The sequence below is a fragment of the Simochromis diagramma genome, unplaced genomic scaffold (assembly GCF_900408965.1).
Source record: "Simochromis diagramma unplaced genomic scaffold, fSimDia1.1 OVJJ01000676.1, whole genome shotgun sequence".
Classification (NCBI taxonomy): domain Eukaryota; kingdom Metazoa; phylum Chordata; class Actinopteri; order Cichliformes; family Cichlidae; genus Simochromis; species Simochromis diagramma.
Window position 1 is genome coordinate 54,524 of NW_024387466.1, and position 25,715 is coordinate 80,238.

Below are 25,715 nucleotides of genomic sequence, written 5' to 3' on the forward strand. Positions count from 1 at the left end.
TTTAGGGAGCTTGACCTGTATTTTAAAAATAATGTAAACCTCCTGATTTAGCTCTGTAAACAACATTTTTTTTCATGAAAACACCGCAAACACAGTCACTACTTTTGATAAAGTGTGTTGTTTAATAATGAAAGAGTAAAGTTCAGGTATGTAGCATGCAAGCACAAGTGGACTATTATGTTAAAAAAAAGTTGATAGAAGAGTTAGAGTGTACCTCACCCACCATGCTGTATGGCTGCCAGGTTGTAGCAGAAACTCCACACACTTATTAAGCCAAACCGCTGAATGGGCGTGTACTCCTGCAAGCTAATTACAAATGACAAGACTGACTAGTTTAATTATGTCAGACCAGTTACAAAGATGGGAATTTTGCCAGGATGATGGGATCATCTAGCCTGTCCTCACTTGAGAGGGTCATGATGGGATGTTAAATGACCACCAAAAGGAACAAGGCGAACAAAAAACAGCAGCGAGCCTATTTAAAGCCCTCTTTCCTGGGCACTTTTTTTGACCGGGGGCCAATGGATTTAGTGCCTCCTGCTGGCCTTTCGTCACCACTACTAACACCATCTGGCCTTGTATCCAACAGATAAACCAGGGGTGGCTTTGCTTAACTTCACAGGCATGCCACTAATTAGATTCTGTCACAATGACTTTTGAACCCCATAGTCTGTATCCACCGTGCAGCCTGAACGGCTTCTTTAAAAAAAAAAAAAGGTGGGGGAAACTAACAGTGTGGTGTCAGAATGCTATTTTCATGCTGCAGATGATGGTGTTGATGCTGTGAAATGAGTATCTTGATGTCTAGTATCCAGTAGAGAGAATCAGCTGCTTTATACAAAAAAGAGCTGTCTCCAGTTTAGAACACTTATTCCGTTACTGGCATGTTGTTTTTAGTGACAGCTTGTGTTTTCTAAAAATAATGATGACTGCATACAGCTGCCAGAAGACAATACTTCTAGTCATTCAAGGCGAAGGTCCTATCATAATCTTGTCATAGTTCTTAGTGAAACTACAACAGGAACGCTTCTGTTCATGATGGATGAGTCTGGAGATCATTTGGTTTCAGTTTTAGCTCACTTTCTTTGTTATCGTATGCAGTGGTTGTGGGCAAGAGTCACCCTTATCTCATTTGAATAGTTTCTTAACATAATAAAGTCCAAGAGCATCTTCATCTTGTGAATATACTACCACATCATTCTTCTCTAGAGACAGCTGATGCAAACTTTGCACAAATCAAAAACAAATACATTTTTTTCAAACAGAATCTTACACACACATATATATATATATATATATATATATATATATATATATATATATATATATATATATATATATATATAAAAGAGAGAGAGATATATATATGGTATAGATCTTACTGTTTTTTGTGGCTGTAAATGTTTTTCATACAGCATATGAATTCCTGAAGTAGTCTGCTGATCCCCAGGTGAATCCTATCTTAAACTGGTGCGTCTAATGTCTATAGTAATAGTCTTCCAGTGTAAAAGCAAAGAGATTGTAAAGGAGAGATCCCATTTGCTGCACGTGGCAGAGCGCCTTTGATCCTGTTATTGGGTCCTGGCCTTGGCTACACTAGCACAGTTCTCTAGGCATAAGTAGGTTTGCTCTAAAATTAGATACTGATTCCCAACTCTTAACCTTTAACCAGTGTTAGCCTGTCCCCCCCACCTGGATATTCATTAGAAGGATCATACAGTGTATGAGGATAAATATGTGACTGTTTCAGAAGTGTAACCTGCTGTGAAACAGTCCAGTCATTGCACGCAGCCTAATTAGATAGGACAGCCTTCCCACTAGTGTGTTCTAGTCTTGTTGGAAGCCAGAGGGAATCCCCCTGGATTACTCATTGATTGTAGATGGAACACTGGGAAGGTGGCTTGTTAATAATCCCTGTTTCACAGTGGGGGATGCGAGTGTAAAGGTTACTTAACAGTTGACAGTTATACATTTGCACCCCATTCTGTAGCTGTGTCAGAACTGTATTTTTTCTTCTTCTTCTTCTTTTTCTATTTTTTTACTTTTACATGTAAAGTGAATGATTCCTCCTGTCTCTCAGGTTGTAGGAGAGACCCCGTGTGTGGTATTAGATGAAGCTCCATCCAGGTCTGAGAGAGCTCCCGGAGAAGAGGAGTCGGGGCTGCGAGTGACGCCCGTACTGGGCCTTAGCCCGCCCCCCTCCCGTAAGGAGGAAAACACAGAGAAGCAGCGTCTACAGTTTCTGGTAAGTGAAGAGGACTGTAGTTTTCATTTCCCTTTTCTCAGACCAATCATTACACTGTAAATTAAGGGACACTTTACTCCACCAGCAAGCCTTTTCTGTTGCAAATGTCAGTTTACTGTCTTAATGAAGATGGGAAATCTTAAAAAAGCAGTTTGTATTTAATAACCTGCTAAATATTCATCATGTTCAAATGCTATGTGCATAATAGAGCTGCTTGCTGATATTTAAGAGTTAGTAATACAGACTGTTATTAGATGTCACCTGAATGGCTTTCAAGTCATCCCCTGTCTCCAAAGTCATTCTTACACACCTCCCATTGGCTAAATCTACATATTGAGTGTAATTATAGGGAGGGTTCTATGTTTGTATTTTTATTTGAAACTGAAGCAAGGATATCAGTGCTGTGACTGAGCTGACTTCCACTGAAGGAAAATTTACAGTCAGATTTGTTATGTAATGCTGGGATTATTTTGATCTTGTCCTTTGGAAAAGTAGCACATCACCCTTTCTGATGCTTCGAGTAGGATACAAAGCATAAATAGACCTTATTTCCTTCAGCTCTGCATTTTTTCTCAGAATAAAAAATGCAACATATTGGACAATAAAAAACATCAGATAAGTTACATGTGATATATCAGGAACAGCTGAAGGCAATTTCATTACCTTTGACACAAACATTTACTTTAATTCAACAATAAACTGATTATATTCTGTTGGTCAGTGGTCAAGATTTGCCTCACAAAACAAATCACATTTGGATGGAAACTGAATTAATGACACAAATCTTTTTTGTCCATTGATTAAATTCTTTTAAATTCATATATGTAAGTAAAGTGCAACTTGGCTATTCAGTTGAGTTCAGTTCACTCATTTTCTCCACAGTGTTTTGTTTGACAAATAGCTGGTGAAGCCTTACCCCATACATAACTAGTTTCTTCATAAAGTGACTATTAGTCCAAGGAGGAAGTGGTATCTTGGCAGTGGAATATATCATAACAGCAGAGTAAACACTGAGATTGATCAGAAGGTGATCACCATGCAGGTAATATTTTTAGCTTTACTAGTGACAACAGTCAGATCACTGCTTTAGTCCAGACTGAAATATCTCGACAGCTATGGAAAGGAGTGCTTTGGAATTTTCCATTGATATTGATCTTGTCCAGAGAATGAATTCATTAGTTTGTTTTCATCTAGCTTCATCATTAAGTCATAATCTTAATTTGCTTAATGCTTTGATTTGTCACCAAATATCGCCAAAACAGATGGCAGTACTCTCAGGCTGAGCTGTTCTTTGTGTTTAGTGCAAATGTTAGCATGCTAGCACTAGCAATGTCATTGAGTGCATGTTGGCATGCTAATGTAGCCCTGTCATAAGTGCACTACTGTGCATTAAGAGGAACACACAGGCCTGCTTGGATGGCAGCAGATTTTGTTTTAAAGAGAATTTAATCTTTAGCCTGCAGGCCTGTAGATCCTGTTTGACTATGAAGTATTTGCATACAATTAATAACACATTGGCCGTAGGTCCTCCTTAAATGCTGAATTTCCTTCATTATCATCATCATCATCTTCTGTGTCAATTACTGGTGCAGATATCTTTATTTGTTTAGAAGGTAAATACCTGGGCTGTAAGCTCTTTTACTCTCTGGTTTATGTTGTTTTTTTATGATTGGTTTTATTGTACTGACTTTGGTGGTGATGTATTGTATTGCTATTCAAGTGTGTGTGTGTGTGTGTGTGTGTGTACACACACACACACACATATTTGTGGGGACGAACAGCCCTTATGGAGACCAAAATTCCAGTCCCCTCAAGTCTGAAGGCATTTTTGAGACTCAAAATGTGGTTTTAGTGACAGGGTTACAAGTGGGTTATGGTTATGGCAAGGGTAAGTGGCTAGGGAAAGCATTATGTCAATTAGATGTCCCCACAAGATATGATTACATGACATGTGTGATTGTTTGTTTTGTTTGTGGAGGTCACTTGTGCATGTGTCACGTGTTCACACAAATGACAAACTTTACTTCACTTTACCGTTTAATATGTCAGTATACCAACATTCCTTAAGTGCTGCATGGATTGTTCTGCCATTCATCAGAGAACATTTTTAAACCTGCTATCTGCTACCTTTTTGAAAATATGTCATTGATAAGCTATTGGTTTAAAGTTGGGTAACATTCCTGTCCCTATGATGGTTTTCACTCTTTTCTTCTTTGGGAAGCCTCGTGTGATTATCAGCCTGGACTATTCCTCCTCAGCCAGAAGATTGAGGATGACAAAGAGTCATCTTTGTCAGCCAACATTTGGCTATAATGTTTACATTCAGCTCAACTGTTATTGCACACTCATCTCAGAGTGTTAATGGCAGGACTATGCATTCACTGTGTTTGTCCTGACTCGAACAATTTCATCTTAGTCTCAGCTGAACCAAGGAGGTGCTTCCAGGTTTCACCGGACTTCTTTTCGTGTTGTTTAGCAAAGTTTAAACATTGCAGTTGTGTGCCATAGAGCAAACAAGCCTTTCTTTTCTTGGAGACTGTCTTAGGAGGCTGATGTGACAGAAACTCAGATTTCATTGATAATTCCTCTTCCAAACTGTTCTGTGCCATTCAAGGAGACAAGGCCTTTGAAGATATTTTTTGTTTTTGAAGCCATTCAGACTCAGATGCCATCTGATGGTTGCGGGGCTGCAGTCGGCACCAGTAACAGCCTTAATTTGGGTCAAGGATTGTCCAGTGTCTTGACAGACAGGCAATTGGATCCTCTGGCTCAGTGCTGTTGAAATTTTTTGGGGTCTTCCACTTTACTTTTTTGTTCCATAACCCTCAGGATCATTTAAGAAATTCCAAATGACTGTCTTACTGCATCTCACCTCAGCAGCAATGGCGCGCTGCGAGAGACCCTACTTATACAGTTCAACAACCTGACCACGTTCAAAAAGGGAAAGGCTTTTTGAACGTGTGACTACCTGACGTGACTACCTGACAGAAAATGACAATGAATCCACATTTTTGCACAGTTTAGGCATGTGGTCCTAACCCATATGGAAAAGAAATAGTAAAAACTTATATGATTTACTCATGAAAGTGGCCACTTTCATATAGTGAATCATGTAAGGCTTACATGATTTACTCATGAAAGTGGCCACTTTCATATAGTGAATCATGTAAGGCTTACATGATTTACTCATGAAAGTGGCCACTTTCTCATTACTTTCATATATTGTTTTAGTAAGTATCCAAAACATACAAGTTTCATTTATATAATTTTTCAAGGGATCTTATATCTGTTTTCACTCTTGTATGCTTTTCATACAAGTTTCACTCAAGACAGATGCAAACTTTATAAGATTTATATATATCTTTTCCATATGGGAAACTTTTGATCAGCTGTAAAACAGCCAATTTCAGTTTAAGTGCTGCTTTCAATAAATTGCATGCTCAAAAAATGTTTTCTCTCACTCCCATTTCTTCTTGTTGCATGTTGAAGCCCTACTTTGAACATTGTTAAGATGCAACCATGCAAAATATGATTTTTTTTTGCCATTTTTCAACTGGTCTTAAACTTTTGATTGGGACTGTACGAAAAAAGCAATAAGTATCATATTATGTTATGAGTTGTGTTATCCTAATAAGATAATTAACAGTGAAATAAGATAGATGTTGGGTCCATGTTTTACAAAACTTTATTTTCTTCCCCCTTATTGTCAAATTGATGCTTGAACTTTAGATGAAGTGACCTCTGCAAAGGAAAGAATTTTTGTGATCTTTCTAGTTTAACAGAATGACACAGGCAACTTAATCTGTCTTGATCAGGTAACATTCTCTGAAAGGATGATCTTGCTAATATCTTTATTTTTAGAGTGAAAAAGGACCCCGTGCTGAAGAATAAATTCCCCTCCTTGTCACATTGTTGCATCTGTTTTTCAAAATAAAAGTCTTGTTTTCTTCATATTTATAATGTGTGGCATAGCTGTTTTAAATATTCTAATGGAAGTTACAAAGGAACAAAAGTGTGAATCAAAGGATACCTGCGGTAGTCTTCACCATGGAGACAAGACATTTAGTGTGACAATAAAGCTCAGTGAGAAATGTTTTTGTAATGTGACCATGTTGTATTTGAATTCCACACAGTACAATCAGATGTGGTAGTTTAGCTTCCCAGCTGTAATGTGACTGTTAGTCAGGCCTTCAAAAGAACGCAACTCAAACACAATCAAGCAAATCAGAGCACAGGTTGTAGTTTAATTATCTTTATTGTCTTGCTGTGTCATCCCTGGTGAGAGTACAGTGTCTCTTCCAGTCAGCTGCTGGTGGTCTGCAATTAGCCTCTGTCCTGTAGCTCCCACATCACAAACACAGGGGTAATGCTTGATTGAGGTCCTGGAGCCACAGTGAAATAAGCTGATTTCTCCTATGCTGCTCCTGCATGTAAGCTGCATTTAGAATAATTAAAGGATGCTAAGCTTTGTAATGCCTCATTGCTGTCCTGTCAGAGGTCACTATGAAAACTGCAAGGATTGTATCCCATTTTGCAAAATGTACATGATGCAAATGATTCCTATTTATTGTTATGTTTTTGTATGATATATTATGTGCATTTTGAGAGTTTTAGTTTAAAGCCTGACCTGAGTTTCCAAATTAAAGATTAAGTGTAACTATCCTTGTTTTTTCTCTTGTTTCAGGAAAGTGAACTGAGCAAGAAAAGAAAAGAATGTGAAAATCTTGAGCATGAAGTAAAGAAGCGACAGAAGAGATGTCTGGATTTGGTAAGTGAACCTTGTGCTCCATTGTTTCCTTCTGTCATACTCTCTTTAAAGCACAGCTGCGATGGACATAATGACAGCAGAGGGGTAGACGTGGATTTCTGCATGTTTGTATGAGTGTGGTTTTGTGTTTTTCTGGAACAGGAGAGCCAGCTTGAGGATGAGCGAGGCAAAAATGAGCAACTAAAGGAGGAGGCAGATCTCCTCAGGAGGAAGGCACAGCTGCTCGACCAGGTCGGTGACGCTGCTCGAGATAAATAGGTTTTATTTTGTGTATAAAAATCTTTTTTTTGGTCATCATCACTGACAGTTGTGATAACCAATCTTAATGCTATGATGGGATAACCTGCTGCTATTTCCCAGACTCGGGCTGAGAATGAGGAGCTGAGGGAAGATCTCTCTGAAGTGACCGCTCAACGCAATTCAGTTCTCGAGGAGAACCAGAGACTCCGTGCCAAACTGGAGAACCTAGAGCAGGTCCTAAAGGTACTATCTGAGTCAGATGCTTGGTGCGCTATTGTCAGTTTTGCTCCTTAGTGTCCCTGCTGATAAACTCTTTTCCTTCTGAACAGCATATGCGAGAGGTCGCCGAGCGAAGGCAGCAGCTGGAATTGGAACATGAGCAAGCACTGGCTATCCTTAAGTTCAAACAGGATGAAATCAAAAGGTTACAGCGGGTAAGAAATACAGCCTTGAGTTTTGGGGGTTCTTTTTGGTTTCGATCTTGCTAAAGTCATGCTCTCATAGCCTGTGGGTTACTTTCAGTGTAGTTAAGAAAAATGGGGCACTTTGTCCAGCAGGGGGCAACCTTTGGGCACCAATAAAGAATTTTGTCAGTGCTGCTTGCTATGCTGTGAAAGTGAATTTTATGATGAAAGTTTACCGTGAATTGAATGTTTTTTTAATCATCAGGCTCAGTTATTCGCCAAGAGGGAGCATGAAGGAGTGGTTCAGATGCTGGAGGTGAGTGTATGTGACACTATTATGTCTGCACTGGGAAGCACAAAAGCAAGTAAAACAACTCTGTGCCAGACCACGCTTTTGTACTGCCAGACTGCATAGCCCTGAGGTGCTTTCAAGCATTTAGGAGGACTTAGGATCAAATCCAAAGCTGGCAGTGTCCCACAAAAGAGTGAAGCATTAAAGAGTAACAAGAAAAAATGTCTCTATGTGACATACACTAATGTATTCCTTTCAGCTTTAATTCACTGAATAAAGTGTTTCTGTCTTTTAAAACAGAGCAAAATTCTCACCAGGTTTTTAGTAGGTTTAAAGACATTTCATTCTTTTTTTAGTAGGTCAAAAGACGATTCATTCTTCTAAAGAAGCCTGGAATTATAATTTACTGGGATCTTTATTCTTATCTAAACACCTGGCTGAGAAGCTGTGGCAGAAAGTACTTATATTTTTGTAGCTCTAGTAGGCCTGAAAACCGTTTGAACAGATGGCTCTTCTGCTGCTTTGTGACGTTTGTGCTTGCTCTGTGTCAGTGTAAGAATTCAAAATGAATCCAGATAGCAGATGACAGTTGAAATCCCCCTGCTTCTGATTGGCTGCTGATGCTGAACATTAAAAAAAAAAGAAACTAAAAAAGGAGGGAAAAAATCAAAAATGTCATCATCCACAGTTGATGACTTTACATTCCTGTTGTCTGTGTTCCTTATTTCTCACGGTTCATTTTGCTGCGAGAGTTTGTTACTTAAAGCAGTGTGTATTTTATTTTAGGAGTTGACTCAGCTCGTGTTGCGGAGAGAGCTGGTAGAGTATAGTTGCTCCTGTTTTCAAAATGCCTAGTTTCCTTCCTCTTGGCTGTGTTTCTCTCACTTTATGTCTGTATTTAAACCAAAGCATCACAGGAGAAAGTCTCTTTCCCTCCCAAGAGCCCATGTTTTACTTGCCAACAAAACACCCAGCCTTACTCACTCTGTTAAAAAACAGTTTTTGCTAGATTATGAGGTGTGTGTGTGTGTGTGTGTGTGTGTGTGTGTGTGTGTGTGTGTGTGTGTGTGTGTGTGTGTGTGTGTGTGTGTGTGTGTGTGTGTGTGTGAGAGGTGTGGGCTGCTATGGGCTGAGAGACATTCTAGTGATTCTGGCTTGTGAGCGGATTTCCTTGCTGACCTGGACTCTGACTGCTGTGTTTCTACTCTATTAATATTTAATTTAGTCTTTTCCAGTTTCAGTGCTTCACACATATGCATTTGCATCTTTTCTTTGTGCTTTGTGCCTTTTTTGCTAAGCAGAGTACACTGGACTGCATGCAGGTATTTCTTGAACCTCGTGTTCAAGAGCTTTTTATCTTCTCCTCAACAGGACCTCCACCCAGCCCTGGTCCTTAGAACCACCAAAACCCCAGTTGCTTTTATTTAGTTCCTTGAAATTGATGGAACTCTATTCAACATTAATTAGTGTAAAACAGCCCCTCAGAAATGCTTCACTTGTGAACAGTTGCTCATCTGAGGCTGTTGCCTTTCTCTTTTATTTATTTATTTTTTTTATGGTTACCAATTTGCATTTAAATCAGGTCATTCATATGGGGTGTAGGGTTAGGGGTTAGTGTATGTGTATAACACATTTATCACTCCCAGCTGCACTGACAGCACTTACTACAATTATCGGGTTGTTTAATCTTATTCCATGTACGCAAATAGTCTCATTGCCATTTAGATTAGATTAGATAAAACTTTATTAATCCCTCGGGTGGGTTCCTCCGGGAAATTTGGTAAATTTCTGATAGTATTCATCTGAGGTTTTACAAATGATTTGCGTCAGTGTTTTAATACTCATTACCCCCCAGCTCAGTGCAGCTAGATAAGAATCGACTACAGGCTTTGCGTAGGTGAGCACTAACAGGAAATGTTGTTCAGACACTTTCGTGTGAAGGCTTTTGTCAGATCAGCCTGCCAGGAAACTCCCACCGCAACCGGAAGTGAAATCAGCTACATTTAGAAACCCAGTAAGACAGAAGCAAGTAGTGTTCTGCCAAATTACGCCGCTGTCATAAAAGTGATTGCAAGCCGAGTGTTAAATGGAAGCAACATGTAACACCTCATAAATACTTTACTCCAGTTTCCCCTCCCCCTTTGCCTGCTTCCCTTTTTCCTTTCCATTTACCCAGCCAGTCTTTGTCATTTGTCTTTGCAGATTCTAACAAATGATGTAGGGACTCGTAACATTGTCTGTCTTGCAGAAACCCATATTTGCGTTGTGGATTACGTTATTTCATGCATTCATTTGTGTTTGCCACATTTTGTTGTCCTATTTGTCCATCTTCCAAAACATAAGAAATCAGATGTATCAAAAGTAAATGGCCTAAATGGCCTGCATTTGTACAGCGCTTTAATTAGTCCCTAAGGACCCCAAAGCGCTTCACACTACATTCAGTCATTCACCCATTCACACACACATTCACACACTGGTGGCCCTAATCATAAAAAGCTTTTCCATAGTTTCTAAGGAAATTGATTTAATGGCATTGAAGGTTTCTGCAGGACACTGACGGTGATAGATTGCTGATTAAAAGGAGAAATCCACCTTACCGCTCACATCCCTACATTCACACACTGTACTGCTAACTTAGGCAAAGCTCATTCGCTCGTAGACATCAGGTTAAAGTGTGTCCAGAAGAAGCCTAAAGTATGGTAACACATCACACAGTTCCACCTGAAATGACCTGATTAACAAATTGAGGACATCACATCTAATAGTGTTGAAAGGTGGATTTTCTCACACACAAGTCACACTGGCACTGTTTGTGTGCATTATATTGGTTCTGCCTTCTGTGTAGTCGAAGGTACGAGAGCTGGAGGAGAAATGTCGAAGCCAGAGCGAACAGTTTGGCCTGCTGTCCCAAGAGTTGGAGAAGTTTCGAATGCAGGCCTCAAAGGTGGACCTGGCCAGCTCTAGCCTCCTCAACAACCCCACCCTGTCGGTTCTGACCAACGGGGTGGGCCTGACTACAGAGCGAGGTAAGTGGTTGCTTCACTTCACTTGCTTAATGACCAAAAGGAAAATCAAACAATCTGACTTACTATGTCTTGTTTCAAGATAATTTGCCAAATCATTGTTTAACAATAATTTTGCTTTCATGTTATAGAATCGTAGTTGGTGTAGTGGACACAGATGATGGCTTGGTAGAGAGCACTGAGCCACTTATAGAAAAGAGTTCTTTAAAATTATCCATATATATAATGATCAGGAATGCATCCTTCCAGATTTTAATTTCGAGATATTTTATCATTGACTTCTGAACAATAAGGACACAATACCCAGTCCTTCTTCTTAATGTGACGTTCTCTCTTTTTCCACCTTTGTGTGTTATAATGTAACCTCAATCCCAGCAGCAACAAATACATAGTGCAAATCTAGACCAACTCTTTCCTACTGTGTATATCCAACCCTTTTCTCCTACAATGTTCATGTGTTTTAGACTGCACTGGTGGCTCATGGGATATGGTGACTCTAGGTGAAATAGCCTTTTGGAGTCTCGAGGGAGGTGACACTGTCTCCTGCCCCGAGGGCAATGACCCACTTGGTATGCCCGCCGTCTCTGTTACTCATAATATGTGTTGGACAGTGTTACAAAAGCACCGCATGCGTTGACCTGTCATCTTACCTGCACGGTCACCGTTAACAGTCCAGCACCGTAACAGAGCTGATCTGTTACTCTCACCATAGCATGAGACAGTCAGTGTGTGGAGCATGGAGCAGGTTAAGTCTCTTAACAGTCCTCGTGTGAAACATGTTGTCTTTATAGTGTGACCACTGACAGATGGAGATAGGACTTTTTTTCCTTCCTCTTTTTAATCAGCCATGTTCAGGCCTTGAGCCCCCTGCATGTCAACCAGTGACTTCACATGCCTAGCTGCTCGTGGATTCAACCAGGTTATGCAGTGAGAGGGCTGATGTATGTTCACTAGATGGTGGATTATCCTCTGCCTCTCTCTCTCTTGCTAGATGTGGCCACTGCACTACGCATGGGGGCTACCCCTCATGCTGCAGGGCTATCCAGGGTGGAGCGATCGCCTGTCACCAAGCATCGAGAGCTGCCCACCATCAGCGTCAGCAAGTCAGGCTCTTCCTCTAGCAAGTCAGAGACCACGCACCTCACGCCCAAGTCTGACACCCATCTCAGTCCGCACAAATCAAGCCCAACTCACGAGGTACCAGCAGTGAAGACGATGTGTAGTACATCACTTTTTTCTCAAATCAGAAAAAATGCTTTCATGCATTTTGTGTTTTTTTGTTTATTTTATACATGGTCCATATATTAATGGTAATATGATATAAATATGTGAAATTTCAACACAGTCTTACATGAAATATAATTTATAGTTATACAGTAAAGTTGTTTTAAAGCTGACACCATTAGCTAATGTGGCTGCTACATTTGAAAACCACCATCTGTATCTAGTAAGTTAGCCTAACGGTTGATAGGTTAGTTTGAAGCACTTCATCTCTTCATCCTGATATTCTCCTTCTTTGTTTCGGCACACATGAAAGCAGATCAAGATTACCACACTGTTTGCATGGATTTAATGGATTAAAAAGCTCTCCTTAAACTTGTTGTCATCTCACGTTAGTGCACACTGTAACAGAAGAGTCCGTGGAGTATTTTGGTTTTGCTCCAAAATATTTAGCATGTTTGTCCTGCCGGTGTGTGGTCCTGCATGTCATGCAGCCTGGTGGTCTTTTTGTCCAGTCACTCGACTGCATACAATCAATAGAGCTCATATTTAGTGAGATAATCCACTCAGCTCTGTGGATTATAAAGGGTATACAGTAGTTGTTTGTGATTATCCTTAAAAAGTGCTGTTATTTCTTGCAGGTAGCCATTTATACCAGGTATTAACTAGCTCTGTAGTAGTTCTGTTCCTGTTTGTATTCAATAAAAAGGGCAAAAAGTCACTCGCAAACAAAGTGATTTTCTTTGCAGTCATTTCTAAACAGGCATGGCTTTATCTTGTGGCCTTTTAAGATAATATGTGTAAAGCATATCATACTCGTGAAATGTGCTCTCCTTTTGGCAAGAAAATAAAGGACATCTTGATACAGAAGAAAGAGTTCATGCTGGCTAAAATAGGTTAAGAATTTCCACTAAAGAAATTCACTTGTTTAGGTCAGCCGCAACAATAAATGGAGTAAATTAAGCAGTAGAAACAGCTTCTAAAACACCTCTCTGTAATAAACTTTGAAAGATATCTGACCTATAGGGAAAGACTTGTTCCAGGACCATTGTGTTAGCTTGCAGAAGATTTTGATTTGTGTACGTAGCAAATTGTGGCACTTACAGCACAGTGCTTGGTCATCCTAGTTACCTCACTTTTATTGCAACTGCAGTCCTATAGATTTACTTTATTACTAAAGACTAAAAAACATTTAACTTTGCTCTTACTTTACTTTTAGCCTGTTCTTTTTAGATATGTCAGGTGACTGTCTCTCTTTTCATGCTGTTCTCAGGTGGACACAGCCAGTGAAGTAGAGGAGTTGGACACTGACATAGCCCCAGCACCTTACCCAGCCAGCAGAGGAGCAGCAAAGCTTCAGGTGTTTATTGCAAGATACAGGTAAGTAATTAACTAACACAGGGGTTGTTCTGGTCAACATGAAAGTATGTGATGGAAACGATTTCATGGAAAATTTTTATCTCCCCCAGCTATAATCCTTATGATGGTCCCAATGACAATCCTGAGGTGGAGCTACCACTCACTGCTGGAGAATACATCTATGTATATGGAGACATGGATGATGATGGCTTCTATGAAGGTATGGGATCTTGTCATTTTTTTGCAAAATCTACAAATCTTTACTTTCCGGTCTGTAAGACAGTGTTTTATGGTGGCTCCTTTCAGGCGAACTGATGGACGGACGGAGAGGGCTGGTCCCCTCTAACTTTGTGGAACGTGTTTCAGACGACGATGTCATGAGCACTCATCACCCAGAGATGGTGGACATGTCCCATAACTCGCTGATAGACAGCAGCCTGCACAGTGCCATCCACCAGCATCGTCTCCACGTGGGTGTCAGCACCTCAGAGAGGACAGAGGCCTCTGCTGCCTCTGGCCCTGCCTCAGCCCCCTCAGATTCAGCATCAGCCTTGGCTGTCCCAGCCCCCCTCACCAACGGCCTAGACTTGGACTTGGAAGAGGTGGGAGTGGACATTGTGCCTTACCCACGTAAGCTCACCCTCATCAAGCAGCTTGCCAAGAGTATCATCATCGGCTGGGACCCTCCGTTGGTGCCGGCTGGGTGGGGCAATGTGTGGAGCTATAATGTGTATGTGGACCAGGAGCTGCGGCTCAATGTGCCCTTCGGTGCCCAGACCAAAGCGGTGCTGGAGCGGCTAGACATAAACCTCAAGGCCTATCGTGTGTCGGTCCAAAGCCTGACAGAGAAGGGTCTCTCGGACCAGCTCCGCTGCAGCATGCTGGTCGGTCGGGACGTTTCCGTGGCGCCCACGCAACTGCGCGTGGAGAGGATCACCGCTACCAATGCCAACCTGACCTGGCTGCCCAGCAACAGTAACTATGTGCACATTGTGTCCTTGAATGATGAGGAGTGTGAGCTGGTGAAGGCTGGCTGCTACTCGCTGTGCCTCAATAACCTATTGCCCAGCCTGCAGTACACCGTCAAAGTGGAGGCACGGCCGCACCGCACGCCATGGGAGTTACCCGTGGAGCGACGTGAACACAGAAGTGCAACGATCACCTTCACCACACTGATGGCAGGTCAGGACTTACTCTTTTATCTTTCTGACGGCTTGTCACGATTTCCGGTATCACACATGGTAAAAGCATTTAAGATGGACGTGTGTAAATGCAACACATGTAAGGTTCGTTCAGACTCAAAGATGGGGGTTTTTGCAGATTAATTCTATACCTCTATAAACTCAGACAAATCATCGCATATATCCAGTTAGATGATTATTTAATCTGAACTTGTATAATGAACTCAAGACCTTTCAAATCATTTTATTTCTCTGTGTTTTCCTGAATCTTTGCAACATCTTACCAGAGCTTTGGCTAGATAATTTATCAAGCCAGCTTCCTTAACACTTTTAAGTCTAATCATATGTACATGTCACTTTGCTCTTGGCAACGTGTCCCCATCAAATTGGTGAGAGAGTTACATCATTAATGCTTGTAGGGAACACCTCCCATGACTGTACTGCTGGTACAGGCAACCCAAATGAAGATGAAAATTAAGACTGTAAACAAAATAAAGACAGTGTGAAAATGCAGCGTGAAGCAATGCATCATTTTTATATCAGTATTTCTACTGATTTCTACATTATGTTAACAGTGAAGGGAAGAGAGGTTTCAAAGATCCTGTGGATTTATTTACTCTTGTAAATAAGTAAGCTTACAGTAGTATGTTAGTATAGTCACTGTTCATGCTTTGTGTTTTTAATTATGGACTCGTATGAAGTTGGTACCGTTTTACCAGGCAATAGTATTGAATATTTAAGAAATGAACTACGCTATATAATGTATAATCATCAGTGTGACATATATTTGAGTTGCATCTCTCCAAATGATCCTTCAAATTTGCTTAAGTTCCATGCCCTCAGTCTGGGATTTCAGGTATATGGTTTTCTAGTGGCTATTAGAGTAATAGATGGCAACTTTCTTGGTAGAAACATGTCCCCATAGTAAACATTATTCCTCCTCCAAAGCTTTGTATTTTCAGTATGAGTCATTTACTCAGTCCTATGTTCAGTTTTTGACATGCTTCTCTTTATTTTGCTGTGATGTTTCAAATCTCTGCAGGCCCCCCCGATGCTCCTCTGGATGTTCAGCTGGAGCATGGTCCATCTCCTGGAATTGCTCTCATCAGCTGGCTACCAGTCACTATAGATGCTGCAGGGACCTCCAACGGAGTCCGTGTAACTGGATACACTATATATGCTGACGCAAAGAAGGCAAGAACTTCATGTCTGTTTTAAACTTAAAATTGTAATCTTGATTTTAAGCCAGTATTCAGATATTTAACCAAAGTCTGATTATCGTTCTTCTATCCAAGGTGCTTGAGGTGTCTTCCCCAACAGCTGGTAGTGCCCTCCTGGGTCCCTCTCAGATCCACTCCCTGCTGGCAGCTCAGGAGCTCACTGTCCGCACCACATCCGCCCATGGGGAGTCCTGTGACTCTCTGCCGGTTAATGTGCCCTCAAAGCTGGCTGCCATCATGGCAGGCCCGGCTGTCACTGCCCCACTTCTGCCACCTCTGCCCTGTACTCCAGTAGGTCCCAGTAACCTGCCCCCTTCACCATCCTATGGAAACTCTGCTGCCAAAGTGTCCACGCTGCCCAGCTCTTTGCCATCAGAGATACATATCACTGGCCTCACAGTGGAGGCTGCTGCCAACTCACCTTCTGCCCTCCGTTCAGAAGAACTCTCGTCTTCCTCATACGTGAAGGCCTGGGCCAACCCTTCATCTGCTGCTGCCTTGGCTGTTGGCGAGGTCACATTATCTGTAGCCTCCACCATTACCCCAGTGGTGAGCCATACTCTTCCATCCTCCTATATATGAGAGCCCCTTGAAGGTGATAGTAATAGATACGCAGTTTTTCAATTTCCTGTAAACAGTCTGTCATTGTTGTTTTAACCTCCTAAGACCCAAACTCTTTCATGGCATGCATTTTTAATTTCTCTTTGCTATTTGGCCTGATTGGGACCTGGTGAATGTAAAAACAAAGAATTACGTGAATTTTTTTAAATCAGATTTTTGTTTCTGAGAAAAATGAGATCCACATATGAGGACATTTGCTTTAATTTTCGATAGAACAGTGGCAGTATAATGTCCTCGTTAGTGGATATCAGGCCCTCATAGAGCAAAATTTAGTATTTTGGTCTAGACAACCCAAAATGTGATGTCCACATGGACAGGTCCTAGGAGGTTAAGCAGATTTTCACAGCACTTTTTGTACATCTTTTTAAAAAATTATCCTACTTAGCTGTGCATTTCTTTGAATCTGAGTATGCTATTTTTAACTATACTATATATATATATATAACTACAGTATTCTTTTTTTCTTATCTTCTAAATTTGCCCTTCACACTGCACATTTCTTGTTTTTTATTTTAACTTTTGTGTGAATCCTCATGCTCCATCTGCCTCTGGACTGTGCTGCTGGAACACATGAATTTCCCCACTTTTATATGGAGCCAAAATAAAGACTAAAAATGAATTACATGGCATCATTAATTCAACTGAAGCCATGTGTAATATGAGCATCAACCATTGCAGCAGTGTTTATATCATACAAAATAAGGAAAAGCACAATAGGTGCCTGAAGGGAACTGTAGCACTTTACCTTCACTACATGAGTTCACAATTTGTCTGTAACCACTAATAGATATCTCTGGCTCTTGACAAAGGCGGTCGCACTTTCTCCCTCTCCCTTCCCTTATCTTTCCTGCTTGGCTTTCTCATGTCTCTGTCTAGTCTTGTCTGCTTCTCTCCCTCTACCCTGGAAGAGTCTCACAGTCTGTTTTCTAAAACCTAAAAAAGGAATTATGGATTTGATCAACTGGCCCCTGAATGCAATTGACACACTGTTCTCGACGAGAAGCCTGGGTTCGGGAGAGCCCATTGAAGACATCTGTCTTTTTGGAACCATGATAACAGGGTTCTTGCTGATTGGCGCTGGCTTGGCCGTGGCTTATCAAAGAATAAAGAAAGCGGAAACAGCTGTTCAAATCCCCACAAGGCTGCCCGCTATGTTGATTGGAACGATGGAGCGAGCCGTGGCTTCTCAGAATGGGCTCATTAGACGCAGCACAAATGACATCTTGGAGAAGCTTGCGGCTGCTGTGAGTGCTGAGATTCTGACAACATCTGACAACATCTTGGAGAGGCTCACAGCTGTCGTGAACACTCATGCTCTATGACCAAACTGGATAACATCTCGGTGTAGCTGGATAACATCGTGGAGAGGCTCACGGCTCTCCAACGGGAATGGTGAGGAACCAGTGATGGACATTAGATCGACTGCAAAATTGACATGCAGTGGTTCAGTGCAGTGGTTCTAAAGCAAGAACACCACCATTATTTCATGCGGCTACCATATCGGCGCCAGCTGCGGTCTCAAGGCTGGAGCTGAACATAACAAACAATTTCTCCCCTGATAACAAACTGTGTTTAGACTCTTTGTTCCAAACGCCCTTGTACGCTTATCTCCAAGGCCGAGTCGGACGGCAGGTCTGGGCCCGGCGCTGGATGAATAGCTGCAGGGCAGGATGGCTGTGTCTGGATCGGCTTACTTCTCACCCCTTACCCACCCCTGTTGCTTGTCACATGCTGTCCCCCCATAGGAGCCCAGCATGAGTAGAGGTCTCTTTTTTCCCCTCCTCGTCTTGCCCATTGTATTGTACATTTCAGTGTTTTTCCATAATACTACCGGTCTCCGACCTGTCTCCCCATGTGATGTCTGTGTTGTGTATGTAAGGTCGGGGGGGGGGAGACCCATTTCGCTGCAGGGCAACTTGCATGTGACAAATAAAGGCTTTCTTGACTTGACTTGACTAGATAATCCAGCATATTGTTAATGGCTGCAGTTTGCCAAAGTGTAAATAATACGCTAGATTGAGGCGTCCTGTCCTTTTTGACAGACAGAATAATAAACACCTTTGTCTGACTATTTTTTTCCATTTCCAGGTTAATGTGACCTCCCCGGCCAACTCAGCACCTCAGCCATCTCCAGTAGCGTCACCGACACCTGCTCAGGCTCCATCAGTGGCAGCAGCAGCACCAGTGTTGGAGCAGCACAGAGACACCGACAGCCCTGGAACTATACGTCCATTCCCATCTATCACAGAGTTCATCGAGGACCCCAGTGCCAAGCTTGGGACCCCTGAACGCATCCCTACCCCACCCAAAGCCCCAATTACAGATCTCCTTAACCCTCAGGACACTAACCTCATCCGTCCCCCCAGCACTTCTCCTCTGGAGTCAGAGGTAGAGGAGGAGCATGAAAATACCCGCTTGGTGTCCATCGAGGAGTTCCTGACACAGGACCAAGACCCAGTGTACTGCAGGAGGCAACAGGTCAGCCTTGTTTTAACTGGGTTATTGCTGTTTACTACAAAATTAAATGTAACATGTACTCTAAGTGTCTGTTTATTGAATCTGATTATAGTTTAGGTATTCAGAGGTGCACCTAACTTCAGTGTAGATTATATGTCATACTTGGTGAAATCAGATTTGAAGGAATAACGCATTTAAAGGATATTGCTCTGCCATTGCAACCCTACATTACCCACAAAGACACTCAACAGTCAACATCTTAGCCTGAGATTCTGTTGTATTACTCAAGAAGTCGTAGGCTACAGATATTTTTTATACTCCAAACTTGTGGAGACTGAAGAAGTCACTTGGATGAGTGGCAAAACGTTTCTTCCATTGAAAACACTTTGTGCAAATGAACAGAATCAACTTTTTGAGATTTCCTTATCTGGATGATTGAGCATGCATCAAGACTCACAACTTGTAGTTTCCATAACCAACCAATAGAAAGTGTTTCATATATGCAGACTTTAAAATAAACAGGACGTGTACCTGGAGGTGACGGAGTTAAAGGTGCTAAGATGTTTTTGTGAGTGGCCAGAATATACAAGATTGGATATATGTCTATCAGACGGAGGTGGGATTGTTGTGGAGACAAGGCTGAGGTAGCTTGGACATGTGCAGAGGAGGGATAGTGGAAATATTGGACAAAAGATGTTAAAGATGGAGCTGCCAGGTAGGAGAAAATGAGGAAGACCAAGATGATGTTCATGGATGTGGCTAAAGAGGACACGAAGAGGGTGGCTGGTGTGACAGAAGAGGATAGTAGGTGTAGGGTGAGATGGAGGCAGGTGATCTGTTGTGGTGAGCCCTAAAGGGAGTTGCAGAAAGTAGAAGAACAACATCAACTCTCAACATGTCAAGTTTTTTGTTTTACGCACTTATTAAGAAGCCCTAAATAATTAAAAGCTAATAAATTGGCTGCAAATTTAAGACCATATTGAACATATTGATTGATGTGTTGATGCATAGAGTCAAGGCCATATAAATTCCTTCCATGGCTGCAAATTTAAGACCATATTGAACATATTGATTGATGTGTTGATGCATAGAGTCAAGGCCATATAAATTCCTTCCATGGCTGCAAATTTAAGACCATATTGAACATATTGATTGATGCGTTGATGCATGGAGCCATGGCCATATAAATACCTTCCATGCTCTAGTCTTGTATATGCAATCGTTTGCGCCCTTTCAAGCTGTGATGCATAGATATTATTTCATTCTGTGCATGATGTAATGTTTCCTCAGAGTTATGTTAGAGGGATTGTTGAACCTCCCAGTGACTACCATGCAGACAACAGCCACTCAGATCTGTCAGACATCCTGGAAGAAGAGGAAGAGGACTTTTACTCTGACCACCTCGGTGAAGTACAGGCAAGGGGATGCACAATTGGAGCTAACAGGGTAAAGAAATTATTTCGTACTATGACCGCAGCTATACATATGCTTGTTTGCAGAGATACTTTCCAAGTTCTGCTTTTTAAATAAAACATGCTTCTTTTAATTTTTCTTCCAGAGTTTAGTTCTCATTTTGAGGCCTTGTTTCTTCTGTTGGAATCATGATTGTGTCTGATTGTGATTCTTGGTTTTTTCCTTCCTCTTTCATTTCTCTTCCTTCTTCATGGTGGCGTTCTCATCCGTTTTGTCTGCACTTGCTTTATTTTCACTGAACATTATAATGTTCCATCCTACCTTCACCGAACCAATCTTGTATGAATAAAACTGTGGCCCTTGCAGTTGTGTAAGTTGGAGGCTCCAGACAGTGATGAGGAAGTTCTTGAAAAGATCCTTAAGTTGCCTCCTTATGTCTACCCCAACAAGCAGCTGTTCAGCATCCCCGAGATGACAGAGGAGGAGGACAGCAGTCAAGAAGAGCATTTAAGTCGCCGCAGCCAGCATCAGCCACAGCCCACCCACCTCCACTCCAGAAACCCAGAACACCTCCATCCTGCCCCTCCACATCACCCTAACCCACACCCACAAATCCCCCCTCACCATCACCACCTCAACCAGGAACCCAGATCCCTAATTAAAGAGCCTTTACCCAAACACGGGGCCTTGCAGGTCAAGCCTAAGACACAGCACAGAGTACACTATGCAGAAACGGTGGACACCGTCAGTTATCCGGAAGCAGAAGACACAAGTTTATATGAGGGTCCTGCCAACAGACGGGTCTCTGCCCGCTGTCCTCCTCGGCCAACCCACACTAGCAAAGACAAAACACTGCTTCGAGGGCTAGGTGACCGCCTTAGGAGGGAGGCCATGCTCAGGAGTCAGATGGCCGTTGCCGCTGCGGCCAACCCCGGTGATGGCCCTACCCCACCAAGACCCTACCCAGTCAGCAAAACAGTACGAACTATGAAGTCACCCATTAGTCCTGGGGTGGAGATTGATGTTGAGTACGGTACAGATGACAATGAGGAGCCTGTGGAATATACTCCTAGGGAGGTGGTGGTGCAGCAGATGAGCTCTGAATGGTGGGTAGAGGGGGCCCAAATGGAGCACAGCAGACCTCCTCAGCGCCGAGGGGCGAAGGCTGATCCGCTGGTAAATGTTGGTCCGCTGGTGTGCCGTCCCAGACCCATCCTCTCCTCTGTAGTTGTGCTAATCAACCCTTGAGCTCTTTAGAGGAAAACTCATAACCCTCCCACTCAATAGACTTTGCCAATACATGGCTACACACAATACATTGCTACTGAGTGGATTCAGCTAATGTTCCCCCTCTGCGTGACTGCACTCATTCCTGCTGCTTTCCTATTCTCCTGCACATTGAAACCCCATCTCTGTGTTTTAAACTAGTCCAGACTGCCTTGTCTTGCATTCGTTTACAGTCAGTGTGCTTTGGTGCGTGGGTGTGCGTCTGCTAATACTGCTGCAGTGCGAGAAAATAATATGCTTATTATGCGTGCATGTAGAATACCCTGGAGTGTGTTATATATTAGATGTGACTCTGATCTCTGCTCCAATAAGAAACAGTTTAATAATTTTCCTCTCCTCCCATGTAGTGCTTAAACATCATACCTCATATTTCTTTTCTCTTTTTTGATTCTTGAGCAGGAGGTCAGCCAGATCCCTCCAGCTGAAGCACGTCCATCATGGAGAGGCCAAGCAGAGCTTTCCTGTAAACCCGCATGCTTGCAGGCTAGGAATCTCAAAGGTCAGAGGCCTTTTCCCCTTTCGTGTTTGTGCTTCCCCTCTTTCTCATTGCTTTCTCTTTTCTTAACCGAAAACAGTGGGTGTGAGACGGTGCTGACACACCTGTGGTTTCTGTTGGCAAACCTCCCCCTCTCTCACATGGAGGTAGTCAGATTAGCACCTTGTGTAGGAAGGAGGGGGGTGGGGTGGGGGTTTAGGGAGAAGGAGGTGCTGTAGCTGCAGTGGAGTGAAGTGAGAGAGAGAGAGAGGCCGCTAAGCTGAGAACCGGCTTAACCTAAAGTGGCTTGTCATGACAGGAGGAAGTGACAGACATTAAAATAGTAACCTCGATTAGCCAGCAGAGAAATGGCTCGCAATTTGGACGTACACACCCCTCTGCTTTTCTCTTCTTTCCTCCAGATCTCGTCTCACTTGCTTCCCATTGTTGATTCAACAAGTTGCCCTTTGAGTTAGCAAACCTGGCTGTTCTGATAAATACACAGTTGACTGCACACATATGCGCAAGTGTACACGTGCACAGATAAGAGGAAGGGCTTAGGGAGAAGTTCTGTTCTATCTACTAGAAAATCAGTGAGGATGTGAAAGTATGCGAGTTGTCTGCCCGTGACTCTTGCCACAGATGGGCTGATTCTCTCTAATGAGATAGAGAACGCATCTCTTGAGTGCAGCTTAAAGCCTCACTACAGCTCTTCAAATTTGTCTCTTGCTGTCACATAGGCTTCAGTGGCAGTGCTTTTAATCACACTGCTGGAATCTTTTGTGCAATAGTGCGTATCTGTTGCCTGCTTTGCGTAGTTTGCACTGTATTAAAAGCACCTCTAAAATTATACTAGGACTGTTTTTTGCATGTTAGGTTTGGTCTGCGAGTAAAGGTGTTGAAAGTTAAACTGGAGAGTGGGTCAGACACCTTATTCCACAGTTGGAGTTTGTGAGCGTGTGCACGTTTGTCAAATGGCTCACACAGCTTAGGATCAGTGGTTTAGCTTGATTACCTCTTTTAAGGACATGCCAGTGCTAGGCGAACGCTGCTCATGGCAACGCGGTTGGTGGGCAGTGGGGGAGGTGCAAGCTTGCAGTTCTATTTGCAGAATTCACTGCAAGCTAAGCACGGCTGCTCTGCAAACTCTGTTGTGTTGAAATAGCCAATATTATAATAGTAAGAGAGAATTGCATCTTAATACCTATAAAATAAATTGCATGGAATTAAAGGGAAATACTTCCACAAAGTAACTAATTCAGAATGAGAGTTATGTACACTGTTGGTATCATTTAATGATACAAGTGTGCGGTTGACTCCCTTGTCCCATGGAGCGAGCTGAATTATCTGCAGCTCAACGTGACAAAGACCAAAGAATTGATTGTGGACTTTAGAAAGACCAGGAAACCTGTGACCCAGTTTCAATCCAGGGGGTCGATATGGACACTGTGGAGGATTATAAATGCCTCGTAGTACACATAGATAATAAACTGGACTGGGTTAAAAGCACCACTGCACTCTACAGGAAGGTCCAGTGTCATCTCTATTTTCTGAGCCGGCTGAAGTCTTTCAACAACTGTTTTTATGATTCTGTTGTGGCCAGTGCCATCTAGAGAGCTTTAGCATGTCGGGGGAGCAGATTGAGGATCGCAGATGCCAACAGACTGATTGGCCATAATGTTGTGGGGATGGAGCTGGACTCCCTTAAGGTGTCGGATAGGCGGATGTTGTCCAAGATAAGGACAATACTAGGCAAGACCTCTCAACCACTCCAGAAGGTGCTGGCCAGTCATAGGAGCACGTTCAGTGAGAGACTGAGATTACCCAAATACAACACTGAACAACACAGGAAATTGTTCGTGCTTATGCATATCTCCCTGTACAACTCCTCCATCTAATGTACACTACACAATGCAATAGTTACACCCTTTGCACATACTCTACAGTAAAATAACAAAGTTTGCAGAATATATTTAATCTGTAATATTCTGGATATTTATAACTATTTGTGTATATTAGAGCTATTTTTTATATTTTTAACTATGTAATACATTGTATTATTTTATTTAGTTCAGTCTTTTACTGTTGTTATTGTCTTGGAGCAACTGTAACCACATACTTTCCTTATGGATTAATAAAGTTTTATGATTCTGATATCAGTCCTGTGTGAAATGCTTGTTGCAAATTCTGATCATTTGTGTGTGTGTGTGTGTGTGTGTGTGTGTGTGTGTGTGTGTGTGTGTGTGTGTGTGTGTGTGTGTGCAGGTGGTGTGGAATCACCAAAGACGAAAGGAGACAGTGACATACGCATCTTTGTGGCCCTCTTTTCATATGACCCTGCCAGTATGTCACCCAATCCTGACGCTGCTGAGGAGGAGCTTCCCTTCAGCGAAGGACAAATCATCAAAGTATGTCCACACACTGCTCAGGCCCTGATGGCTCAGCATGTTCTGATTTCACAGCATTCCTGTTTTAGACATGCAGCTCAATCTGCATGTTTGTATAGTTGCCAGGGTTGCTGTGGGTTATTCACAAGCCTTAAAGCCTTCTTTGTTATCATCCCCATTAGTTTAGGTTATGGTTACATGAGCTAACACGCTAGGGAGCATTAACCAAAAAACTGCTGGCCTGCTTGTCTTGCAACAGAGTGACAGAAATCTGCATACTGAAATAGTGGAAACCACAGATTAAAGTAATTATCACGCTGCTGAAGGTTTCATAACAAGAAGTGATTATGGCTTTAATGAGGCCTGAATGTAATTCATCCTTTTGACATTGTTTGGTTTTTATCTTTATTTGCAAAGATTTGAAAATGGATTTTAAAAGGGCTGATTTTGATTATCGTTGTGCAAATTGTAGCTCAGAGGATAATGCAGCTTGCACATTAGAGGGACATTTAATGCACGCATTTCATTCTGGAGTATTAATGTAATGCTGACCTGTATAAAATCTATATGCCATCAGTTAAAACAAATCATTTTAGTTGATACATTTCCTCCTCCTTCAGGTTTATGGAGATAAAGATGCAGATGGGTTCTATCGGGGAGAGTCAGGCGGTTGTCTGGGCTATGTGCCATGTAACATGGTGTCTGAGATCCAAGTGGAGGATGAGGAGACCCGGCAGCAGCTGCTGCAGCAGGGCTTCTTATCCACAGCAGCTTCCATAGAGAAGATAGGTATGTGACTGTGTTAGTCAGACATTTTCCCCCAACACAGCAGTATTAGTTCTGTTGTTTTGCCATTTAAAGGTGATTTGGTTGTCTGTTACTGATGATGTAAATGCTAATATTTTACTCATTATATCATCCCTGTTCATGTTTGAGTGGGAAGTGAAAATGGCAGCACAATTGTTGCAGAACTTCAATGTTTTGAAAAGTGACTTTAAAATATCCTTCATTTTCAATCCTTCTGTTGATGTCTTCATTTTTTGGAGAACATCTGACAGTTGGTTTTAAGTTGATTTAAAATTGGCCCAAAATATTGAATATGTTCTTATGTTCTTTCTGCTA

The 25,715-nt window shown here is 42.1% G+C and overlaps 1 protein-coding gene across 2 annotated transcripts in view; it reads left to right on the forward strand.

Annotated features, from left to right (window-relative positions):
• LOC120723254 (peripheral-type benzodiazepine receptor-associated protein 1) overlaps positions 1-25,715 on the forward strand; it is an 80,772-nt gene that overhangs the window by 48,651 nt on the left and 6,406 nt on the right. The window contains exons 8-28 of one of the 2 annotated variants that reach the window (XM_040014597.1): positions 2,081-2,245; positions 6,930-7,013; positions 7,155-7,244; positions 7,374-7,496; positions 7,583-7,687; positions 7,923-7,973; positions 8,736-8,768; positions 10,795-10,975; positions 11,437-11,541; positions 11,964-12,169; positions 13,467-13,573; positions 13,663-13,772; positions 13,859-14,734; positions 15,776-15,927; positions 16,029-16,502; positions 18,663-19,052; positions 20,322-20,477; positions 20,811-21,620; positions 22,131-22,230; positions 24,472-24,614; positions 25,214-25,382. In XM_040014597.1, the coding sequence (XP_039870531.1) occupies positions 2,081-2,245; positions 6,930-7,013; positions 7,155-7,244; positions 7,374-7,496; positions 7,583-7,687; positions 7,923-7,973; positions 8,736-8,768; positions 10,795-10,975; positions 11,437-11,541; positions 11,964-12,169; positions 13,467-13,573; positions 13,663-13,772; positions 13,859-14,734; positions 15,776-15,927; positions 16,029-16,502; positions 18,663-19,052; positions 20,322-20,477; positions 20,811-21,620; positions 22,131-22,230; positions 24,472-24,614; positions 25,214-25,382 (4,630 nt within the window). The remainder of the gene's footprint in view (positions 1-2,080; positions 2,246-6,929; positions 7,014-7,154; positions 7,245-7,373; positions 7,497-7,582; positions 7,688-7,922; positions 7,974-8,735; positions 8,769-10,794; positions 10,976-11,436; positions 11,542-11,963; positions 12,170-13,466; positions 13,574-13,662; positions 13,773-13,858; positions 14,735-15,775; positions 15,928-16,028; positions 16,503-18,662; positions 19,053-20,321; positions 20,478-20,810; positions 21,621-22,130; positions 22,231-24,471; positions 24,615-25,213; positions 25,383-25,715) is intronic. The other variant, XM_040014599.1, reaches the window with a different exon arrangement.